The sequence below is a fragment of the Acomys russatus genome, chromosome 1, assembly GCF_903995435.1.
Source record: "Acomys russatus chromosome 1, mAcoRus1.1, whole genome shotgun sequence".
Classification (NCBI taxonomy): domain Eukaryota; kingdom Metazoa; phylum Chordata; class Mammalia; order Rodentia; family Muridae; genus Acomys; species Acomys russatus.
In genome coordinates, this window is record NC_067137.1 from 10,408,748 (window position 1) to 10,431,553 (window position 22,806).

The 22,806-nt window shown below is 42.5% G+C and overlaps 1 protein-coding gene across 2 annotated transcripts in view; it reads right to left on the reverse strand.

The window, feature by feature from the left end:
• Positions 1 to 1,216: 1,216 nt before the first annotated feature.
• Positions 1,217 to 22,806, reverse strand: part of Eml4 (EMAP like 4) — a 109,274-nt gene continuing 87,684 nt past the window's right edge. For both annotated transcript variants that reach the window (XM_051162097.1, XM_051162035.1), the window contains 12 exons: positions 22,200 to 22,334; positions 21,928 to 22,063; positions 18,984 to 19,135; positions 17,451 to 17,576; positions 17,243 to 17,374; positions 16,572 to 16,639; positions 12,656 to 12,744; positions 10,687 to 10,784; positions 6,050 to 6,137; positions 5,494 to 5,592; positions 2,502 to 2,632; positions 1,217 to 2,072 (listed from right to left, as the gene is read on the reverse strand). In XM_051162097.1, coding sequence (XP_051018054.1) covers positions 1,611 to 2,072; positions 2,502 to 2,632; positions 5,494 to 5,592; positions 6,050 to 6,137; positions 10,687 to 10,784; positions 12,656 to 12,744; positions 16,572 to 16,639; positions 17,243 to 17,374; positions 17,451 to 17,576; positions 18,984 to 19,135; positions 21,928 to 22,063; positions 22,200 to 22,334 — 1,716 coding nt within the window. In that variant the 3' untranslated portion in view covers positions 1,217 to 1,610. The remainder of the gene's footprint in view (positions 2,073 to 2,501; positions 2,633 to 5,493; positions 5,593 to 6,049; positions 6,138 to 10,686; positions 10,785 to 12,655; positions 12,745 to 16,571; positions 16,640 to 17,242; positions 17,375 to 17,450; positions 17,577 to 18,983; positions 19,136 to 21,927; positions 22,064 to 22,199; positions 22,335 to 22,806) is intronic.

Sequence of the window (22,806 nt, forward strand, 5' to 3'; positions counted from 1 at the left end):
ACATACACCTGGACACAAGAGACTTACACTGTGAACATTCTGGTATGTGCATCTTATTTAGAGACGCACAGCTCTTCACTTGTCCCTCCACACACACCCTTCCATACAGCATGTGAACATGAGTGTCCTAAATGTCCTTTGGAGTTCACCGGAGCTGTCATATTTCCAAGCGATGATGAAATACCTGATATGTGTTACTCCTGAGAAGATTTTAGAAGGGAATGACAGTTCTGATGCACTTTGGAATGGCACAGTCACGTAAACGTTTGCATACTTAAGACTTCTGAACTTACAAGTTTCTAAAAATAATTCAACAAAAAAGTATGAAAACAATGTAGCAAGGTAAAAAAAATAAACAGTTTTTGTAATCAAAGTATAAACAAACATAGGAAATGCACACTTATCAGTAATTTAAGTAAGAAACACAACTTAAGAAAAATAGTTAACTGACAAAACTTGGAAAAGCCCAACTTACCCATGTACACCAACACAGGTACTGCCCAAACCAAAGCTAGCCACACGGGTGCAAGGCTCACAGGAGGGGGGTAACGCCCCGACAGCACGTCTGCAAAGGTGCAACCTATAAGCATTGCTGCGACTGTCACACTTCTGTAAGAAAGACATCTTCGCCCTCTGTGGATTGCTTTGTATAAAAGTTACAACTAGACCAATGAATTTCAAGCACCAATTCAACCATTTACCTACTGTGTTTATACTTCTACTGAGGGCACAGACAGTGGGAAGGCTAGCACGGTTAGCAGGTCATCATGACAGTTCATCTTTTAAAGGCATGCGGTTTTTCTTTTCTTCCGTTCCCTGGAATGTTCAACATTAGAGAACGTTTAGGCCAGTAAAGGACTCCTTGGAGAATCGACCATCTCTCAGAATCATGGTTTAATATACATCAAAAGCTCTTCAACAAACCAAGGCTTGCTTCTGGGATAGTCATTTGTACACAAGACACTGAGGACTGTTCCTTGTTATAACTTAAACAAGGCAGCACCTGGAGAGTGGCCGACATAGCACACCTGGATGTCTCCGGGTAGTGTAAGAAAATGCAGAAATCAGGAAAAAGTGCTCTTGTGATACTGTCCCACTCAGCCTCAGCTCACAACCATAAATATAAGAAAATGCAGTATTACATGAAAAGGCAACACCAGTGCACTTGGCAATACTTAAGTTTTCCTTAATTAAAAAGCTCCCGTTAGACATCTGAGTGGGACAGTATCACAAGAGCACTTTTTCCTGATTTCTGCATCAAGAAGAAAATGGGAGTCTGAGCCAGTAGATGATGATGGTGTCTGCGATGCCTCCAGCTGTTCTGAGGAAATCACGTTCAGATAACGGGTTATTTTGATGGGTACAAGTGCAGTTTTGTTTCCAGTATTCATACCACACATGGTGATTTCTTGGACACACTCCCGTCAGTCTGCTCCTGCTTTTTAAGTTGGGTTAATGTTTCAGCATCTACCAAACAATGTTTTGGTTTGCTCCAGCTCACAGATGGCAGGTCAGACTGCTGAAGAACATCCAATCACGTGGGAAACAAATCTCCACCCCCAGGGCTTCCCCATCACGCCCGGCAGTGAGGAAGCACTGGAACCTGGGCTTCAGCACACGGGGGTTGCGCCTTGCTCATCTCCAGGCAGGCTGTCTGATGTCTGCTTCTCACCGAGCTCACTGGCAGGCTCTTCGTCAATCACCACACCTAGGTCTTCACTGCCCCTCTCACTCTGCTCCTCGCTGGGCTCTGCAGTCTGCCCCAGGCTGTTCTCTGCTAGTGTGGGGGAGCTGCTTACTCTGCTTTCTTCTTCCACCATCTCAGTTGAAGGTTGGGAAGCAGGCAGTGGAGGAGGGGTAGACTGCCTGGCATTTTCAGTGGAAGAGGTGGGGACTTTGGCTAAACTGGTGTCTGTTATGACCTCATTTTGAGGCAACGATAGCTTTTCCACAAGCTTCCACTGAATGATGCTCATATCTTTCCCACCAGTTGAAATTAGGTGACTGTCGTTATGAGTAAAACTGACGTTGGTCACATGGCTGCTGTGGGCACTGTATTTGTGACTGGGTGCCTATAAAATAAATCAGACGGGAAAATTAACTCCCCCTTCCATGCCTGCTTAGAGCAGTGGAGATTACATCAGCTATGAAAACAGCTTCATTTACATCACAGCCACAAGGCATCAGATCTGAGGACTAAAACAGGCACCGTTTTCCTTTTATTCTCTCTTTATGAAAAAGGACCGGGAGCCTGGGATGGTAGTGCACTCCTGTAATGGCAGAATCTGGGAGCCAAAGGCAGGAGGGATGCTGTGAATTCAAGGCCAAAAGACCCTGTTTCAGAAAGAAAACAGGAAGAGGATACTAAGAATTACCCATCCTATAGTGTGACTAAGGGAAAGCTGAGCAAGCCTGCGCAGCATACTCTTGAAAGCTGATAACCTACAGATAGCCCCAAGCAGAAGGGATGGTGGCCCTGGTGTCCACTGAGCTAAGCTAACCTTTGCTTTGGAGCAGGGATACTGGAACAGATGAACTTTACAGAAATCATCGGCCACAGCTATCACCCTCCTGTTGTGGGATCGCACCAGTGCGTTGATGTCTGTCCCATCAGACCCTTCTGGCCACACACCTGGAGAAACAGAGGTGTACAAAATTAGCCTGGAAATGTAACTGGTGCTACATAGACCCCAACACCTCAATCAGGAAGCAACAGGTGGTGCTAAGAAACTAGCCTCACCTTGACCTGCTTAAACAGCTCCTTAGGACAAGCTAATAGTTGCTTATAGAGGAGAGGAGGAACGCAGAGCCACTGTCTGCAGAGGGGGACCATATGCTCGCTTTTCAGGGTGGTGGCTTCAAGATAATATTCTGATGGAAGAGCCTAGGCCAGACGGTGGTCTAGTGTGCTATCCCACACACCTGAGTTCCACCAAATGTTCTTAGCTCTGGGCGTGGTCATCATGGTCTAAGTGGACAAGCATCCTTTAGGCCAGACTCAAACTGGAAATTTAGGGCTAAGGTGTTGGCCTCTAGGCTAAATCGTACTCTGAACTATTTTGTGTATTTGCTTCCACATGTGTATGCACCCCACATGTGTGCCAGGTGATCACAGATGTCAGAAGAGGGCATCTGATTCCCTGGAACAGAGCAGCCAATGTGAGCCACAGTGGGTGCTTGGGAATCAAACAGGAGGCGGCCTCTGTAGGAGCAGCCAGTGCTTTCAACTACCACTCCACCTTTCCAGACCTGGGTTTGGGCCCTACTCCTGCATGATGGCTCACAACCATCTCTAACGCCAGTTCCAGAGGATTCAATGTCTTCAGGCTCCCACAGACACAAACATGTATCTAAATATATGCAAGCAAAGAACCCTTTACACAGAGAATAAATCTTTAAAAACAAAACAAAACAAAGGCAGCCAGTCATGGTGTCGCATGCCTGTAATTCCAGCACTCAGGGAAGCAGAAGCAGGCGATCTCTGAGTTTGAGGCCGGCCTGGTTTACAAAGCAAGTCCAGGACAGCCAAGGCTGCACAGAGAAAACCTGTCTTGAAAAAAAACAAACAAAAAAAACCCAGAGCAGTCTTTTATGGAATTGGAAAGCTTACTGTTTTAGCTAGAACAGCTTGCCAGCAAGCTCCCAGAATCTGCCTGTGTTGGCCCCACAAAGCCAGGGTTACAGGCATGCTTATGACCATACCAGCTTTTGATGTAGGTGCTGGAAACTCAAGACTCGGGTCTTCATGCTTGCACACCAAGTGTGTGTACCCGCAAGCCGCCGCCTCGGCTCTGGTTCTTAGTAAAACTAAAGCTGAGATTGAGATAGGCTGGCTGCCAAGTCCTCCAGGGGCCTGTAGCCATTCCAGTGATGGGATCACAGCTTCCTGCTACTACACTTGGTCTTTATATGCTGGCTGCAAGTCTAAACTTGTGGCCTCAGGCTTGTATTGCAGGCACTTTGCCAAATAAGCCATCTTCTTAGCCCTATAACCCCAAATTTTACCTTTAAATACTATCTGCTAAAAACATCTTAATATTTTTTTTAAAAAGGCACTAGGGTGAATACCCATAAAGGGGGGAGAGGGAGAAACAGCACAGGACACAGGAATGCCACTCTGTAGTGTACACCCAAGAGAAATGAAACTTCGTAAAAAAAAAAAAAAAAAAAAATCTGTCCATGTATATAGAGTCATTATTTATAATAGCTGAGAGTGGGAACAGCCTACCTGATGAAAAGATGAACAAAATGCAGTCTATGGCATTCATATAAAAGGGTCAGAACCCATGCTATACCCTGGATGGTTCTTTTTTCCTTTTTCAATTATTTACTTATTTTTATGTATATAGGAGCTTTGCCCATATGGGGGTGTCAGATCCCCTGGAACTGGACTTATAGACAGCTGTGAGGTACCATGTTGGTGCTGGGAATCAAACCCAGGTCTTCTGGAAGAGGAGCCATCTCTTCAGTTACTGGATGATTCTTAACTATTAGGCCTCTGTCAATGGACCAATTTATATAAACTCTCCAGAAGAGGGAGCCTGACAGACAAAGCAGATGTGTCCTGGCTGCTGGGTTTGGGTAGAGCACTGGTTTTCAACCTTCCTAATGCTGTGACTCTTTTGGGGGTTGTGGTGACCCCAACCATAAAGTTACTCTCATTGCTACTTTATAATTTTGCTGTTATAAATCATAATGTAAATATCTGAATGTGACCCCAGTGAAAGGGCTGTTTGATTCCAAAGTGGTCATGACCCACTGGTTGAAAACCATTGGGGTCGAGTGTCTAATGGTAAAGGGTTTCTTTGAGGGTGAGGAAATGTTGCAAGATCTAAGCACAATAAATTTTATGACTGTGGGTATAGAAAATCCATTGATTTAGTTAGGCATGGTGGCACATGCCTGAAATCCCAGCACTCTAGGGGTGAGGGGGGCAGACGCAGGTGGATCTCTGTGAGTTTGAGGCCAGGCTGGTCTACAAATCAAATCTGGGACAGCCAAGGCTACACAGAGAAACCCTGTCTCGAAAACCAGTCACAAACAAAAGCAAAACCAAACATTGATTTGTACACTTTAGGTAGATTGTACAATATGTGAATGATCTCACAATATGTTAAAAAATGTCCTTTCTAATTTGAAAGCTTCAGATCCACTTGTGGGAAATACCAGAAGGTGTTTTTACCCTTTTGTGTCAACCCCTTTCCTTTGAAATCAAAAGTTTAGGGTTCGGCAGAGAACAAGTCTCATATTGGCTCAATCAGTACATTTAAATTTTCTGAATCTGAAATGAAAGATCTTACTATGTAGTCTTGGCTGGCCTCAAAGTCTTAGAGACACACCTACACCTGCACCTACCTATCTGCCTTCCAAAGGCTGAGGTTTAGCCGAGTGTGCCACCAAGCCTGGCTGTTACCTTTCCTTTATCGGTGTACCAGGTAAACATGATGCATAAGAAGCTGCACGCACTCTTGGCACTAGCTGCAGTGTTCTTACCGAAGACTTGGAAGCCTAGCACACAGGTGTATGTTGTCCAATCGATGTCCTTACAATCTGATCGGTTCCTGATTAGTTTGCAGCCATTTTCAATGTCCCCTTTAGAAATTTAGAAACAGGAAGTTTACTTGTATTTATAATCCATACACTGAAAAAACATTTAAGGTATATTTAAGAAGGAAAAGAAGTGTTTAGCAGGAACTTGCAGAATTATAGTGTTTCCCATGGGAGTTTAATCTTTTCTCCTAAAGCATAAAGGCTCACCTGTAACATTCTTCCCTGCCTCCAGGAAAAGTTGTTAAATGAGACCATTCAGGGTGGAATCAGTTTCACAAAAAGATCTCTCGTGGCAACATCTGCTCAGTTCTACACCACTAAATTAATGCATTGCTTTTTGGAGAAGAGCCCACCATATGTGAGACTCATTAGACTGGATAACAGATGCTGCTAAGCCAGAGGCCAGCATGCATGCCTCACAGTGTGCATGCATTCCATGTAGCCTGTTTGGCAGTGCCCAACACACACACCTGAGCCCACACATGACTGCCCAACTTACAGTAGAGTATCTCGTAGTCACCCGAGTTAGACATTATGTGCTTGTTGTCTGGGGACCAGTCAAGGTGTGTGATGTAGCTAGAATGCCCCTAAGGAAAGATTAATAAAGAGAACATTTAGAATTTCCAGTGACAATTTACTATTTTTCTAACAGTGCATCGTACCTGTGTGCCAGGAATCCTAAGGGACCCACAGCAGACTCTTCAGTTCATTTTACCCTGTCCTGCTAGAAGCTGAGGACGCAGGTTGACACAAGAATGTGATGAGAACGAGGGACGCAGGAGTTAGGGCAGGACCCAACGGGCACTACCAAAGTCTTGGAACCTGGGCGACATCTGCACACCAGCAACAAGTACCTATTACCTCTGCTAGGGACTTCAAGAAACACTCTGACACTCCCATCTCAGAAAACACTGTGCACTTACTCCCAGGCCTGCCTTTAACTTACTCATTGCATGTCCCTATTAGTGGGAAAGCAGCCTGTCACAGACTGTGGACATAAGATGTTTTCCTGGGCTGTATATGGTCCCTATAAATAGCCAGAATGGAACTCTCCTAGAGAAATTCTTGTCTCCAAAGAATGTTCTGGGTAGGGGAAAGTGACCCAACACTGCATTCCTGCAGAACAACTGGACCCGAGTTAATCATCTGACTTTTCAAAATTTTCCTTAAATAGGAAAATGGTAATATTTTGCTGCTTGGCTTTTACTAACACTGAGAATTAAACTAACAACAAAAACAACTAAACACCTGTTAGCTTTACATGTAAGCATTTGGTGAATCCCAATAAACCATTTCAGATAAGTCATGCAGATCTTAGGACTTACCAAAGCTGACACACACAAGCTCACTTGTTTGATATAGCCATATTTTGTACTTTTAGAATCAAAAGCTTCCTGCTTACATTGTTCTAAGTTAGTAAAGTCAATGTGTCTCAGATGCAGTTTTTAATAATTCACAGCTTCTTCCTTATCCCACTCTCATCGTAACACTTTTAAGGACTGTAGTGATAAACGCTGCCTGCCTGAGCAGGACAAGTTTCATGCACTTAATCCCAGCATTTCTAAGGCCACTGTGATCATCAAATGTTATAACTGCTGTTTGTCTTCTTAGTGAGTCGCGTGGTAACATACAGTATAGTAACACAGTGAGAACGCCGAGGGTTATAAACACTGCAGCCTGCCCTCTACAACAAATGAAGGAAACAGCATTCTAGATCTGCTATGACGGCAAGTCTAAGTCATTTACTCTCTATTTTCTTCATCTACAAATGGAGGACTGAGCTAATAATCAAGTTACCCCCTCCCCGCAGCCAGCTCTACATGGTAGTGCACATCTGTAATCCCAGTCCGCAGGAGGCTGAGGCAAGCCTGGGCCACACAATAAAATTCTGTCTCAAAACAAGAAAAGAACCCAAAACACAGATGGCTCAGTGGGTATAGAGGTGCTTGCCACATGACTTGTATTCCAGCACTGGAAGGCATGCAAGGCTGTCTCCTAACCTCCATGTGTGCACCATGGCACATGCATCCTCACATACGAATCCTGTACATAATAATAAAACAAGCTGCAGCCGACTAGAGTAAACGTCAGTGATCTAAAAAAGAAATCCTCATGGTGAAGTTTCTTCCTTTTTAAAAATTTGTTTGTGTGTGTGCACATGTTCGTGTGTATGCATATATACATGGGGACCACAAGAGAACCTCACACATCCTCAGTGGTCTGGAACTCACCAAATAGGCTAGGCTGGCTAGCAGTGAATTCCAGTGATCTGCCAGTTTCTGTTTCCCCTGTGCTGGATAATCCAGCACTACTGTGCCCAGCTCTTTTTTTTTTTTTTTTTTTTTCCTTGGCTTTTCAAGACAGGGTTTCTCTGTGTAGTCCTGGCTATCCTGGACTCGCTTTGTAGACCAGGTTGGCCTTGAACTGACAGAGGTCCACCTGCCTCAGCCTCCCCGAGTGCTGGGATTAAAGGTGAGCGCCATCACGGCCAGCTTTTTGTTTTTTAAACAAAGGTTCTGGGCTCCAACTGAGGTCCTCAAGTGTGCAAGGCAAACACTTTCCACCTGAGCTGTCTCTTACCCCTCAGTGGAACTTCTCATCTTATTTTTTGGATACTAATCCATTACAGACATTAAGTTGAAAAATTAATTAAAAGATGTAAATAATGATTTGTGATTGTTTTCAAAGTAAACAAAAACCATTTTTGTTAAGTTCCACAAGTAACTCAGATGCTTGTAGACTGTTTATAAATGGACTGTTTTGAGTGTATGGTACAAAACATGCAGAGCAGCAGTAAACAAATCTCAAAACACTAAGGTTTTGCTCATAGAAATTCAACATTCTGGTTTTCTTTTCTGAGATAGACTCATTATGTAGGCCTGGCTGGTCTCCAACTTGTTACAAACGCTCCTGCCCGTGCCTCCAGAATACTACGATTACAGGCAGTGCCACTAAGCTGAAAACTCCTAGTATGACTATCCAGAATGCTTCAAAATCTAACAATTTATAATCTCGCATGATAGGTGGGTCAAAACACAAGTGTACTAAACACACTGTATAAAATTGCCACTGGGCTAATGTGTATAAGAAACAAGTGAATTAGGGTTTTTACTTCAATCTTGGCCCCAAGATCTTACTGTGACTATACAAATATTCCCAAAGCCAAAAAAACTGAAATCTGAAACACTTCTAGGTCCCAAGCATTTTGAATAAGGAACATTCAATCTGTACATAATAAGTAAACTAAATTTGAACCCTATAGTACGTGTGTTTATAAGGACTAATTCTTTTGTTTATGCCACAGGTGAACAGTTTTATCGAGACTTTCAAGAGGTCTGTGCCACTATACCAACTCATCGTGCCATTTGCTGATTCTGAAGGGTCCCCGAACACACAAGGTAAGTGACTTCATTCTGTTTGAAAATACGCACCCTTACTGAGCATTTAGGTGCCAGGCACCAGCCTCAGTTCTTCATGTGCATTCACACTTTTTGTGTCTTTTGTGTGTGGTGCGTGTGCATGTGTTCCTGGGGGCCAGAGGACGACCCAGTGTCTGCCTTGTCCCTTGAAATAGGGCTGTCATGTAAGGTGGCCCTAGGCTGTAAGCTAGTGAATTCCAGTGGTTCTCCAGTCTCTACCTGACAGTGCTGAGTACCAGGCATGCAAATACCATGCCCAGCTTTTTATGAGGGTGCTGGAAAGTCAAACTCAGTCCTCATGCTTGCACAGTAAACACTTACTGAGCCATGTCCTCAGCCCTGCATTAGTTTCTTTTAATCCTGTGAAGTAGAAACTACTATTACCCTTACTTTATAGGTGAGTAGACTGAAACAGAAGGTTAGAGTAACCTGCTTAAGGCCACACTCGCGTACAAGTGAATAAAGAGCAGGTCAGGGCTCTGATGCAGCCTGTGTCCACACCCACCAAGGCTACACTACCTACTTTTCTTATCCCATGTGGGATTGAACCTGGGGCCTCAGACTTGCTGGCAAGCACTCTCTATTTGAGCTACAGCACCCCCTTCAGCTCTGCTTATTGTTGGTGGTGTGTTTGTTTGTTTCCTTTTTGGCTGTTATTTGTGAATCCCCAGCTGGCCTAGAACTTGTAGTGACCCTTGCATAGTTGTCTCTTGAGTGCTGGAGTTATAAACATGCCACCATGCCTGGCAACTGCACTTCCTGAGGACAAAGGAACACATCTTCCAGATGTTCCTGGTGTCCAAGGCCACTTCTCTAGTTGGAGCTGTTCCTACTGAGCGGTAAGCACATAGTTGGTCTACAGAGTTTAATTTTCATTTTTAAAAATGACCCAATACCTTTAGAATATGGAAATAGGTTTCTCCTGCCTGAAATGCAGACATCTCTTAAGTTATTCTACATTAGTGGCAGATAGGTGACATAGGACATTGCAGGGTATTAGGATGGGCAGAGATATGGGTCATTGAGGTGAAGTTTCCCATAGCTAGCCTGGTCTATACAGAGACCTGTATTAAAGGTTAAACAAACTGCCTTAATACTGGTTAGACAAATGCTGAGCTCACATGTAAAGGAGATAGACAACTTTCCAGCACACATAGGTGACTGTGTTCTACAGTTATGTAATCACAATTTTCTTTCTAAAAATGAATTATTTAATTTATGTATGTGTGTGGGTATGTACACTGCCCACAGAGGTCAGAAACACTGGCTCCCCTGGAGCTGGAGTGATAGGTGCTTGAAAGCAGCTCAATGTGGCGCTGGCAACCACACCCAGGTTCTCTGCAGGAGCACTCCTTCCCACTGAGCCACCTTTCCAGGTCCCCCACTCCACGGTTTTATTTGAGATAGGGTCTCATGTGGCCTAGGTTGGCCTCAAACTTACTATGAAGCTGGGGATGACCGTGAATACTGATCCTCCTGCCTCCGTACGCCAAGAGCTGGGCCCATAGGTGTGCTACCACGCCCAGGTCCTGGGGATTGAGGCAAGGGACTCAGGCATCCTAGTACAGACGACCTCAGTTTCCCCAGCACTAGATTAGAGTTTAAAGCAGTGAGCGGAGAGAACAACAGCTGCATCCCTGGGAACTGAATTCTTCTCTTAAGAGAAAACAATTTCGCAATCAGTGGATAACTTAGGTCACTCTACTTTGCTACTTACACTGCACTTTCCATATCTGCTGTATTTTCTTCCATTTTCTGAGACTGCGTAGAGGTAAATAAAGTTGTCATGAGATCCTACAGCCAGCAGAGTACCATCTAGAAATAAACAGGGAAGGTGCTGATTGGAAAATGTATCTGTTGCTACCTTATATTAAATGATATATTAAAAATGTTAAATTTAACTATTATTTAGTATTTTATAAACAAAGCCAATTACTTAGCATCCACTAAAATTAAATGTCGCCCTAGTCCAACACAAAATCCCTCCTTGGAGATACTTTAGTCTTGTTCCTTGTAGTCAGCTAAAAGCTAGTTTCAGAGAAAATTTCCTGTATTTACTGGTGGAAAGGGACAATGTTCACATAGTAAGTTAAGCTCACAGAGCCCTATAGTTGGGCAAGCACATCTACATTTGCTACTTACAAGGTGGGTTTTCTTAGGAAGGCGTAGATTGTATTCTCTGGTTCTATGGTATCTTTGATTGTACTACCACTATGCTAAGCACCTGATAATTGGTCAGAGTCCACTGATCTTTTTATTTTATTTTATTTTTTTGAGACAGGGTTTCTCTTGTAGTCCTGGCTATCCTTGACTCTTAGACCAGGCTGGCCTTGAACTCACAGAAATTCACCTGCCTCTGCCTCCCAAGTGCTGGGATTAAAGGCATGCACCACCATATCTGGCTGATCTTTTTATTTTTAAATGCTACATTTTGTAGGGGTTATTATTCCATCATTAAAAACAAATTAATACAAATAAAACAGAAAATACTGCTATTCCAAAATGACTCTTTCGTGGCAGGCAAGATGGGTCAGAAGGGAGGCGTTCACGCTGCCAAGCCTGATGGCTGCCCTCCCATCCTAGGAACCATCATGTGGTGGAAGAATAGAATCATTCAACAGAAGCTGCCCTCTGACACATGTGCACACACAAATACATGTTTTAACACATCACCACCACCAACAGAAATCAAACAAACTCTCTCTAGGTTTTGCATCTTGGTGCACATGCACTCCCCCCCCCTTATTCAGAGGATAATAATCTGTGCTTCTTTTGAATTAATGAAGACTCAATTTTTATTTTTAGTCTTCATTCACCAGCTATTAGAGTAGATATTCAGGGCTAAAGTAGTAGCTCAGTGATGAAGTGCTTGCCTTCCATGTACATGGAGACCTGGTTTCAACCCCTAGCATTACAAAAACAAACCCAACCAATCCAAAATGCTCAAATGTAAGAAATTCCAGGTGTGGTGGTACATGCATGCACATAATCTCAGTTCTTCCAAGGTTGAGGCAGAAGAAATGTGAGTTTCAGGCCAGCTCAGGAAAGACTATGCCTCAAAAAAGTCAAATACCTCTAGGAAAGAATGATAGAAATCAAGCCACATAAATAACAGCAAGTGGAATATTATGGAACCGTAACATTTGAATATACATACTCAAAGCTGAAGTTACACAAAATCCTTGTAATGGACTACTAAATATTTTATCTAATAACCAACAATTATGGTTATGTAACTCAAAACAGTGCTAGCTAGACTACAAAGGAGTGCGTGTCTGGATTCCAGTGTGCAGTCTACAATTCTGGGGCAACATCAAGGAGTGAACCCAAGGAATGTGTGGTAGGCAAGTGTTCCACCACTGAATTCCATTCTCCACTGCTTTTATCCTTTACATATACAAAGACAAGGTTGCTAACTAGATACAACATTCAGCTTAATATATAAGAATTCTGCTGTATGTAGTATGATTTGATTGTACTCTGTTTGTAACTGCAACTGCAGTTGTCATAGTTGATTCTAAATTTACACTTGCTTAATGCTGTTTGATTTTTGCAGATATTTAACCTAACATTCAGGGGACACTCCACACCTCATAACTCTTGAAAACAGAGAGGAGTGAATGTCAGCAAGAAAACACGTGATTTCAGTGAATAGTGGTTTCAGGTAGGGAGGGAAGTCTGCCTACCAGCTGAGTAGCGCATCACAGAGAGCTGTTCGTTCCCATCCGTGTGGATCGACACTAGATCTCTCGTTTCTGCATCCAGAACAAACCACCTGTTAGGAAAGAAAGAAGAAACTGCCTTCAGAGATTAACTTTTATAGGAAAATATCCTTGACTTCTCCTACATTTAAAAAATTTTAAACGTCAATATTAATCTTTTAACTATGACTGTGCTGCTTCTACTCAACGCTGAATTTATTTCTCAAAAGAAAGCTGCTAGGTAGACATGGGCCCAGCTGTGTTTTCCTGTCTACTTAGGAATTCAATGAATGTCAACTGCACCTGTGCTAAGCACTGTTCAGACAGAATAAGACGACAGGGTCAAGGGTTTTCAAGGTTTTACTAGAGCTGAAGGAGCAAGTGAGGCAATGGAAAAAGAATGAGTAAATGGTCTTCCCAAGGGTGGCCACAAATAGAACTCACAGGAAGACATGACTGACAGCAGCCATAAAGGAGCCTTTAAGGATGATGCATGATCAAGTGGACTGAGAGGCGAGGAGTATCAGCGCACAGCTAGGGAGGGAGGCGGGAACAGGGACACATTCATGAATGAATGTGAGTACTTGTGTGAGAGGCTGAGGTTTCTAGGTAACTAATTTAACTCATGAACTCTGTTATCTAACAGCCTCCACAGACACTTGAGTTTAAAGGCCAATCAGCAGGAAGCTGGCACACTGAAGCCATGTGGTCCATTTTTACTGAACATAGTTGGCGCAGCTCACAGTGCCCGCAGACGCAGGTTTGTTTGGAGCTGGGATTCCCCGGTCTTCAGGCTCCCACTGGAGTGCTGAGAACTGCGTCATTCAACAAGGGAGCAGGTGGTTACGACAACTAAGATTGCAGAGCTGCAGGGAATATCAGGCTTCCAGTTCCTCATTCGATTATCACAACTTTATCATGTCCTCATCTATTTAAAATTATTGATTTTAAAACTGGCAAACCCCTAATATTTCCTAGAAAAACTACATACAGCCTTTATCTCTTTGGAAGCTACCTTAGCAAGCAGCAAAACCCAGACCACTTTCTCATGTGTGGAAACCCATACTGGCTATGGATAGTAACTACTTAAAAATGAAAGACAAACACTAAATATTTTTCTTTTTTGAATATATAACAGACTAATTCTTCTATTTTTGGAATAGGACTTTTATTTTTTATTTTAATTTTTCCAATTTTTCCTGTGTTGAAGCCTTAAGATGATACACACTGGGTATCCACTGAAATAGGGTCTCTCGCTGGACCCAGGAGGTTGCAGATTCAACTATTCTAGCTAGCTAACTTGTTTCCCTCCTGAGTGCTAGGTTCAGGGGCTGGATGCCATGCCTGCCTAACTCCAGTCATGACCTTACATATCAAGAGCACTACCCACTGAGTCCTTTCCCCAGCCTGGAAGATAGTCAATGAAGTTAAAAGCATGACTTCCCTAAAGAACACAGTGGGAGTTCTCACCCTTGTCACTGCAGGGACTGCATTCTTTCAGAAGTTACCACCACGGCCAGAATCTCTGATCTTACTCATTTTTCACATTGTATTTAATCACTTCTCACTCTAGAGCATGTATGTTAGAACAAAGCTTCCATTTGGGAGTAATTTGTCATCACTATGAGGCTCCATGTGGCCTAAAGGACCTAATGGACTTTTCTCATAGACTAAGCTGACTTGCGAGCCAAGTACCAACAAGTAACACCATCTTTCATCATGATGACTCGTGTGTGTGTGTGTGTGTGTGTGTGTGTGTGTGTGTGTGTGTTTATGCGCGTGTCGCCTTAAACACTAGGATCACAGCAAGTGCCACCGTGCTAATATCTTTTGGATAAAGTGTGTCCTATGGGTCCTGCTTTTTCTTTTTTTAAAATGATCTTCTAGATTAAAACAAACAAACTAACAGGAATGCTGGGGCTTGAGAGACAAGTGGTAAAGGGTATGTGCTACTTTTCTAGAAGACCTATGTTTGGTTGTGCCAAGGCTAGGCAGCTCACAGTCATCTGTTACATAGCCACAGGGTACCTTTTCTGCCCTCCAAGGATGACTACACAAACATGGAATACATGCAGATATAGACATACAGATACGCACACACATGAAAATGAAAAGAAATGTTACTTTTGTAATTAGAAAATATAAAGCCAAGAAGAAGAAAAGCCCAAGTCAACTAATCATTTATCTGATAAGGAATTCCTTACATCTCAGTAATTCAGAAATGAAAATTGGATTTAAATATACATTTCGCTTAATCAATAAACAAAGAGCTAATGCAAATGTAAACCATGCTGATAAGTTACTTCACACTCAGTTGGGCGATGGTAATTAAACCAGGTAAGAAGATGCTGTAAACACAGGGAGAAACTGGAGCCCTTCTAGGTTGCTGGTTGAATTGTAAATGGTACCGTGGATATATAAAAGTTACCCAAAATATCAGACAGAATATATAACCTGGTGAGTCTGCTAGATAGACAGACACCCAAGAGGACTGAAAACATAACCACAACCAAACATTTCATTCCTCTTCCCGTGATGCTTTTCTTTCTTTGCTGTTCAGTACACACAGAGCAAAACCCCGTAGTTAGGGACGGACAAGCTAGGCACAGGCACACAAGAGACTGTTTATAGCTAGGCCAGAACCCAAAAGCTACAGAGAGGAGGAAGACACCAGGAAGAGAAGCAGAGACTCCAACTCAGCTCTCGGTTAAACTACGGGAGTTCTTTGATTTCTTTCCTTAACGCAACACTAATAATGCATATTGGTGACTCTGAGTTAGTCATTTAATGCACTTACACTTGGTGACATGATGCAGAATCTATACATGGACCCAGACACTTACCTAAACATTTTACTTGTCACTTTTCTGGCTCATGCACAATTTGGACATGTTTTACAATAAACTAGTTCCTAGCCCTAAGTGTGATGACCGCGCCCCCCCCCCAAGGTGTAAAAGTGAAGCAACTGTAATCGGAATGGCTAAAGTATTAACTTTTCGGTTTTAAACAGTAAAATTAAGTGTTTACAGACCAAAGAAAAATAAAAACAAATGGAACCAGGTGTGAAACAACATAGTTATGTTTAAAATGAGCAATGACAACTGCCCGAGGGTCTAAGTCATCTCTGTGTCTACACCACACAGAACAGAACAAACTGCCAACACTGCTAACGTGGTTACTATAGCCCTCTCTCTCATTTATGTGTATTCTACTTACAACTCCTTTAGAGTCAGGCACTGAGCCTGAGTGACTTCACAGCCACACAAATGTTAGAAAGTAATTTCAGTGGTTTTCTTTCTTTCTTTCTTTGGTTTTTCGAGACAGGGTTTCTCTGTGTAGCCCTGGCTGTCCTGGACTTGCTTTGTAGACCAGGCTGGCCTCAAACTCACAGAGATCCACCTGCCTCTGCCTCCCGAGTGCTGGGATTAAAGGTGTGCACCACCATGCCTGGCTAATTTCAGTGGTTTTCAACAGATTTTAATTTTTTTAAACATTTGTTTAATGTGAGGGGGTGGGGTGGGGCATGTGCCATGGCATGCATGTGGAGATCAGAGGACAACTTTCAGGAGAAGGTTTGTTTGATTCCAGGAGCTGAACTGTCAGAGTTGGTGGCAAGCACCTTTCCTGCTGAGCCATCTCCTAGCTAATCAATCAGAGCAAGAGCAATAACAAAACAAGGCTGTGTATCTATTTGACACCTTTACTCAAACAGTATGTCTTCATGATCTTCAAACCCCTCTAGACTTACATTTCATTTAGTGCTCAGTACAGGACACCACAAATACACACCACAGTACCAGTGCTATACATGAAATGATTTCCCCAGATGAGCTTGAAAACACTCAACAATAATTCAAACCCATCACTATTTCTGATCATTCGGTTCATTTAAAGACCCTACCTGCCTGAGTGTGTTCCGATGGCTACCACTGTTCCGCTTGGATGAAAGTCTGCACAGTGTCCTGGTTCCTAGAAGAGAAAAGGACACCCATTGGGGCTGAGGATAGAAACATCTTTCAAAATAACTTGTTTTATATAATCATGAAATTCTGGTCAGCTTTACTGTAGCCAATGCTATATGAACACAACTGGAAAAGGAATGCTGGGAGTGACTGGTAAGGGGAAAAAATAATTGGCTTGTGGCCAGGCAGTATAACAAGACAATACAGTACAGAGAACACCAAACATCTTAAGAAATACACAAAGAACGCAGACATTTCTTTCGGGCTAGAAAAGGCAGTATCTGGAATGCCATTCACGAAGAAGACAGTAGAGTCCATTGCAGCGTTTACTGAATCCAAATGCAACACCACAGAGGCCCAAATATTTCATAGTTAATGTTCCACAAATGCATGAAATGTTTATAACTTTATCATTGAAACTGAGAGAAAATTACATGGCTGTCTTCCTTCTTTAATGTGTGTTCACGCTACAACTGAGACCAAACATTTCCCTCTTACTTTCAGCCCCTTCACCAAACCATAAACATGTTTAAATCAATGCTTAATCCTTTTGTCTTCGCTGCTTTCAGCTGCTAGTGGGAGGAGTGTGCAAGGAGAAACTACCACTCACATCCACAAGCCTGGTCCATTCCAGCCTGTGCTCCACTGAGTTCCACATGCACACCTGCCTGTCCTGAGCACATGTCAAGAGCAAATCCTTGAAGGGATGTGTTGCGAGGCCCCACAGTTCATCTGTATGACCCTGGAAATTAGAAACATGTAAGAACCAAGAAATCACGTAGAAATCACATAGAAATCATTGGCATCGGCAGCTTTACCTGTACTTCTATTTGGAAGCCATCAATAAATGTTCCTCGTAAGATAAAGTTTCGAGATGTTCCTACTAAAAACTGTTCTGCCTTTCCTTCTGCAACAGCTCTGATTGTGCCGTACTGATCAGGGACCTGGAACAAAGCACGTGTGACGTTACAGTAAACAAGAGTCATAGGCAATAATTACCACCTGAGCAGTGCTGTGCTCACAGCTGTGCAGTCAGAGAGTAATAAGAGACTCTGGAGTCTGAAACAATGCAGTAGTCTCATCATATTGTAATTTAATGTTCAGTTACACTCTATTGCGCAGAGCCATAATGCATTATCATCACATTCTTTGCCTCGTTTATAGTGATTATCTTTGTAGTACAGCTCTGTCGCTACTACACAGGCTTCTCATAGTGAGCTCACTTGCAGCCCACCTCAGGAAAGTTTAAATTTATATTCTGTATGATTCCGAGAGCTAAAGAAGTGTGGGGGAAGGGAGCAAATTCTATCTGAGCTCATGAAGAACACAGTCTAGGCTTTGTTTCATGATCTTCTGGATGTATGACTCAGCCTAAGGCATTTATCTGTGACATGGGGCAATACATTCATTCCCTAGTCATTCTTGATTGTTACAAGGACCAAAAGATAAAAATCCCAGTAAATCAAAAAACACAACTGGCCCTTTTATCTGTGTAGACTCTGCATGCAAGAAGTACATCAATCATGGATGGAAAATACTGCCATGAAAAAACCCTTTATCACCGTGAGGTTGTAGTGCACACCTTTAATCCCAGCACTTGGGAGGCAGAGGCAGGTGGATCTCTGTGAGTCCAAGGCCAACCTGGTCTACAGAGCTCCAGAACAGCCTGGAAAAACCAACCAACTAACCGCCCTCCCCCCACACCCCATCTGCACTGCGTATGCGTGGACCCCACCCCCCATCATTAGTTCCCATACAATTGAGTAAAGCATTTCCACAGTATTCACACTGAATCAGGTATGGTAGGCGATATACTGATATTTTAAGTGTAGTACACAGAAATACTTGACTTCACAGGGCGAGGGACTTAGAGTACTCATAGATTCTGGCATCTCATGGGCAGATCAGAAACATTTCCCTTAGAGATAGAAGGGACTATTGGAATATAAAGTATTTAAAAGCCATTCGCAGGCCTCCTTATGAGGCCCAGCTCACTTACACACTATGACCGTTACACCAGTTACAAGAGTGACCTCACAGAATGACAGTGAAATGGTGCATCTCGTCTCATGAAGGGCTCCAAATGCCTCCGCCCATACAGTGTGTGCCTAATCTGCATCAGCCCGAGTTCAATTTCTTGCATTACAAAATAAACAATAAAACCCTCAAACTCCAAATTATTTTGTTTAGGACAATTACTCTGTGCCGTGGAAACTCTTCCCTGTGGGGGAGGGGAATGAATGGTAAAAGTGTGTATCAGTTTCCCAGAAACGCTATTTCAAAACGGACAAAATGCATGAGTAAAGGTTTTACTACTTTCAAGATTTTTAGGGTCCCATTTCTAGCCTTACCTCGATTTCTCTTTCAGGGTTCAAATCGTGATCCCACAGAATTATTTTTCTGTCTTTCCCGCCTCCGGTTAATAGCATCCCATTCCTCATCTGACAAAGTGTGAACACACTGCCATCGTGAGCTTTGATTTGTCTGTTGATCTGATACACACCTAATACAGTAAGGAAAATAAAAACACTAGCAATACCACATTTACTAGTGTACTTCTGGAGAACAGCTCCAGCAAACGACAGGGTGAGCACTCAGCGAGTTCAGCTTCATCATCAACAACCTATTCTCCGCATGTTATAGAAGTGTGGCAGGTAGAGAGACTTAGGGCTGAATTGAAGAACGGATAAGCAAAACATAGGTATGGATACTATGTCAAGGAGGAGGTAATGAAACGTGCTCTAACATGATAAACCTTGGAACCATGCTAAGAAGCCAGCTATAGTCAGGCATCATAAGGACATCGTAGTGGACATCCATAATCCCAAGAGAGAACTGCTGACTTTGAGGCCAGCCTGGGCTACACAGTGGGTTTTAAACCAGCCTGGACTATGTATTAAAATGTTGTATAAAATAAACAAAACAAAACAGAACCAAGCAAAAACCTAGTTATATAAAGCCACACATTTTACTCTATATCAATAAACTAGAATAGAGAGACCCAGGGAGATGGACGAGGCTGCTCATTGGTACAGAGTTCCTTTCTGGGAGATGCTGATGAAGTGCACAACTATGCAGATACAGTGAACACTACTGACTGTACTCTTTAAAGGCGCACACTTTATTTCATGTGAACTATGCATCAAACAAGGCTCTTAGTATTTCTAACTCATTTTTCTATTGGAGCTGTCATTAAGTGTGTAAAATTAGCTAAAATGAACAAGGTTTTGACATCCTTAGAATACGGTCAGCCAGTGGACTCCAAGTGCATTATGGTACAAAGATGTAATGGGATGGCACAGCAGGCAGGGAGCAAGGTAAGGACTGACTGACTGCTCAGATCAGCTGCCTCCACCTAAATATACCCCAGCTTTGAGTAACAGAATATGCTCAGTGGATGTCTGTCTACACGATTTATCTATCTTTGATCTGATTGCATCTAGGTGCTTAGGAGAGAACTGCTGACTCCCTTTAGGTCAACACAGAGACCAAGGGAGGAAGAGAGAGTAAACCCTATGAGCACCTGCACATCTTAGGTCTCCCTCCTCACATGTGGTCAAAGTAACCAGTAAGTGCAGTCTGAGAGAACAGGTAAGAAATTACAAAACTAGCCAGATGTGGTGGCGCACACCTTTAATCCCAGCACTGAGTTCAAAGCCAGCCTGGTCTACAGAGCTAGTCTCAGGACAGCCAGGGCTACACAGAGAGACACTTGTCTCAAAACGCATACATACACCAAAAATAAATTAAAAAATAATAAACATTTTTAAAAAAAGAAAGAAAGAAAAGGGAATTACAGAACCAGCCTGGCATACTTTTCCTCCCAGCACTTGGGAGGCAGAGGCTGTGGATCTCTGTGAATTCCAGGTCAGTCAAAGGCTACATAATGAGACCCTGTCTAACAAAAAACCCATTAAAAAGCAGGTGCAGTTTCATAATTTCCCATGAAAAATGCACAGAGTAAAGATTTTCTGTTCTTAATTCAGCCTCCCTATTTCTAAGCATGTCAAAGAGTCTTGTCAAAACGTATCTGACCCTCTCAGAACAGTGGTTGTTAGAAAACAGAAAGCAAGCTTAAAGAACAACTGCTTTGCCAGGAGCCACACTCCACACTGTGACTGAATCAGCCCCACTCCCTTCCTTTCATGCTGGGATGTGGTCACAAAGCCAAATAGTAACTAGGTTAAATTTTTTCCCCAGTGTTTCAAGTTTAAGCAAACTCCAAGTTTCGTTTATAAACCAAGACATTTATAGTTGAAAATCTTTCTCTTATGGACTTGTCTTTCTGTCAGTCTAGTTTAGGTCAAGCATTCTTTGAAATACTTGTTGAGAAAAATTATTGTCTTTGAGTTTAAAAACTTTATGTTGGGCCAGGTGTGGTGGCGCATGCCTTTAATCCCAGCACTCTGAAGGCAGAAGCAGGCGGATCCCTGAGTTCGAGACCAGCCTGGTCTACAAAGCAAGTCCAGGACAGCCAAGACCAACATAGAGAGACCCTGTCTTGAGAAAAACAAACAAACAAACACCAAAACAAAACGTCTAGGTTTAAGTATATGGCTAAGTCTACCCAAGTTTAACAGCAAATCCTTCCATTCTGTCTCATCTCTAACAGGAAGTTTCCATAGAAAGTAAGTTTACCTTGCTTGATGAGTCGAGACACCTGGAGGCTGTCTCTGTCTATTCAAGTACAACTCAAATGTCAGTGAGATACTGAGATTCAGACCACTCTTACCAACTAGGAACAGGGCCTATGCTGGGGACTCAGGTGAGTAGGCCAAGTGGCTGTGTTTCTTAGGCCTACAAATGAACCTGACAAAGATTTAGGAATGGATATTTTAAAAATGTCTTTGTACGTGTGTCTGGTTTGTGCCTGAGTGGGTGCAAATGTATGGAAAGAATGCCAAGGCCTATGAGTAGGGCTGGGAAGAGAGGGAACAGAACTATGGCTTACTCATTTCCCCTTTCCCTCTGTCCTTCTTAAAGGACATGAGATCTGCTCAGATACTTAGTCCCAACCAAGGGCAGAGTGAAACTTTATATATTTTAAGTTAGTATATATCTCTATGTGTGCTTGTGGGTACTCACTCTCTCCCTCTTACATTAAACTTCTGGAGGAAAAGGCTCTATATGATCACATGTAGATTCTATATTCATAATAATTTCATTAGAAAGGGTCTTTATGGAGAACATTAAAACAACAGGTAGGTTGGTAACGCTCTCACAACTCCAGTGCGCTCTGTCTCGTTAAGCATTGGCTGAGAACCATGCAGTGACTTTAACAGGAGAAGAATATACCTTTAGGTCCTTTCCCAGGTGGGGGCTCTACGGTCGTTTTGCTCCAGATAAGCATGACTCCACCTGAGTCTCCAGTGAGAACATCTCCATTCCCCAAGAATGCTAAACATTGAACGAATTTTGGTTTTTCATATTTCTACAATAAATGAGAATTTTTAGTTTTTCCCTTAAAATGGTGATTTTATGCTTACCCCAAAATTAAAAAGATTATTTATATATATATATATATATCTCCCCCAATCCCAATGATATTACAACATTCTGATCCTTACCCCAAAAATTCCCTGTTTTCTTGCTAATGAGTTGCCACTCCAGGTCCAGAAAAAAATATGAGATTTTCCACATGTTATTATAGTATTTGCATCTGTTGGGTGGAATTCCACAGCCAAAACCACTTCATTTGTTGTCTGTGAAAAAAAAAAAAAAAAAAAAAAAAAGACACTTTTAAATTTGATGTCCTTATACTATTATATAAATCTGATGCTATTTATTTATAAGAAACTTAGAAGATATTACAGCTTACTTTTTACCTCTTCAGGAAAGCACGCTATGGCCGTAAGAGGCAAGAGTAATGTGTTGGTTTTAAAATTTATGTTTATTTCCATGTGTATTGTATGTATGCCTGTGTGGAGGTGTCAGATTGCAGGCAGTTGTGAGTGGGTGCTGGGAATTGAACCTGGGTCCTCTAGAAGACCAGCCAGTGCTCTTAACCACTGAGGCATCTCTCCAGTCCCCAATGTATTATCTTAAAGCTCAAAACACCAGAGCTAGAAACAGCCCAGATCCCTTTCTAGTTACCTATCCTCTGCCTGTACTTAAAAAAAATCAAAGCTTGTCTGTTTCCCTTAAATGGAATTGCAAGCAATGTACTCCATTCAT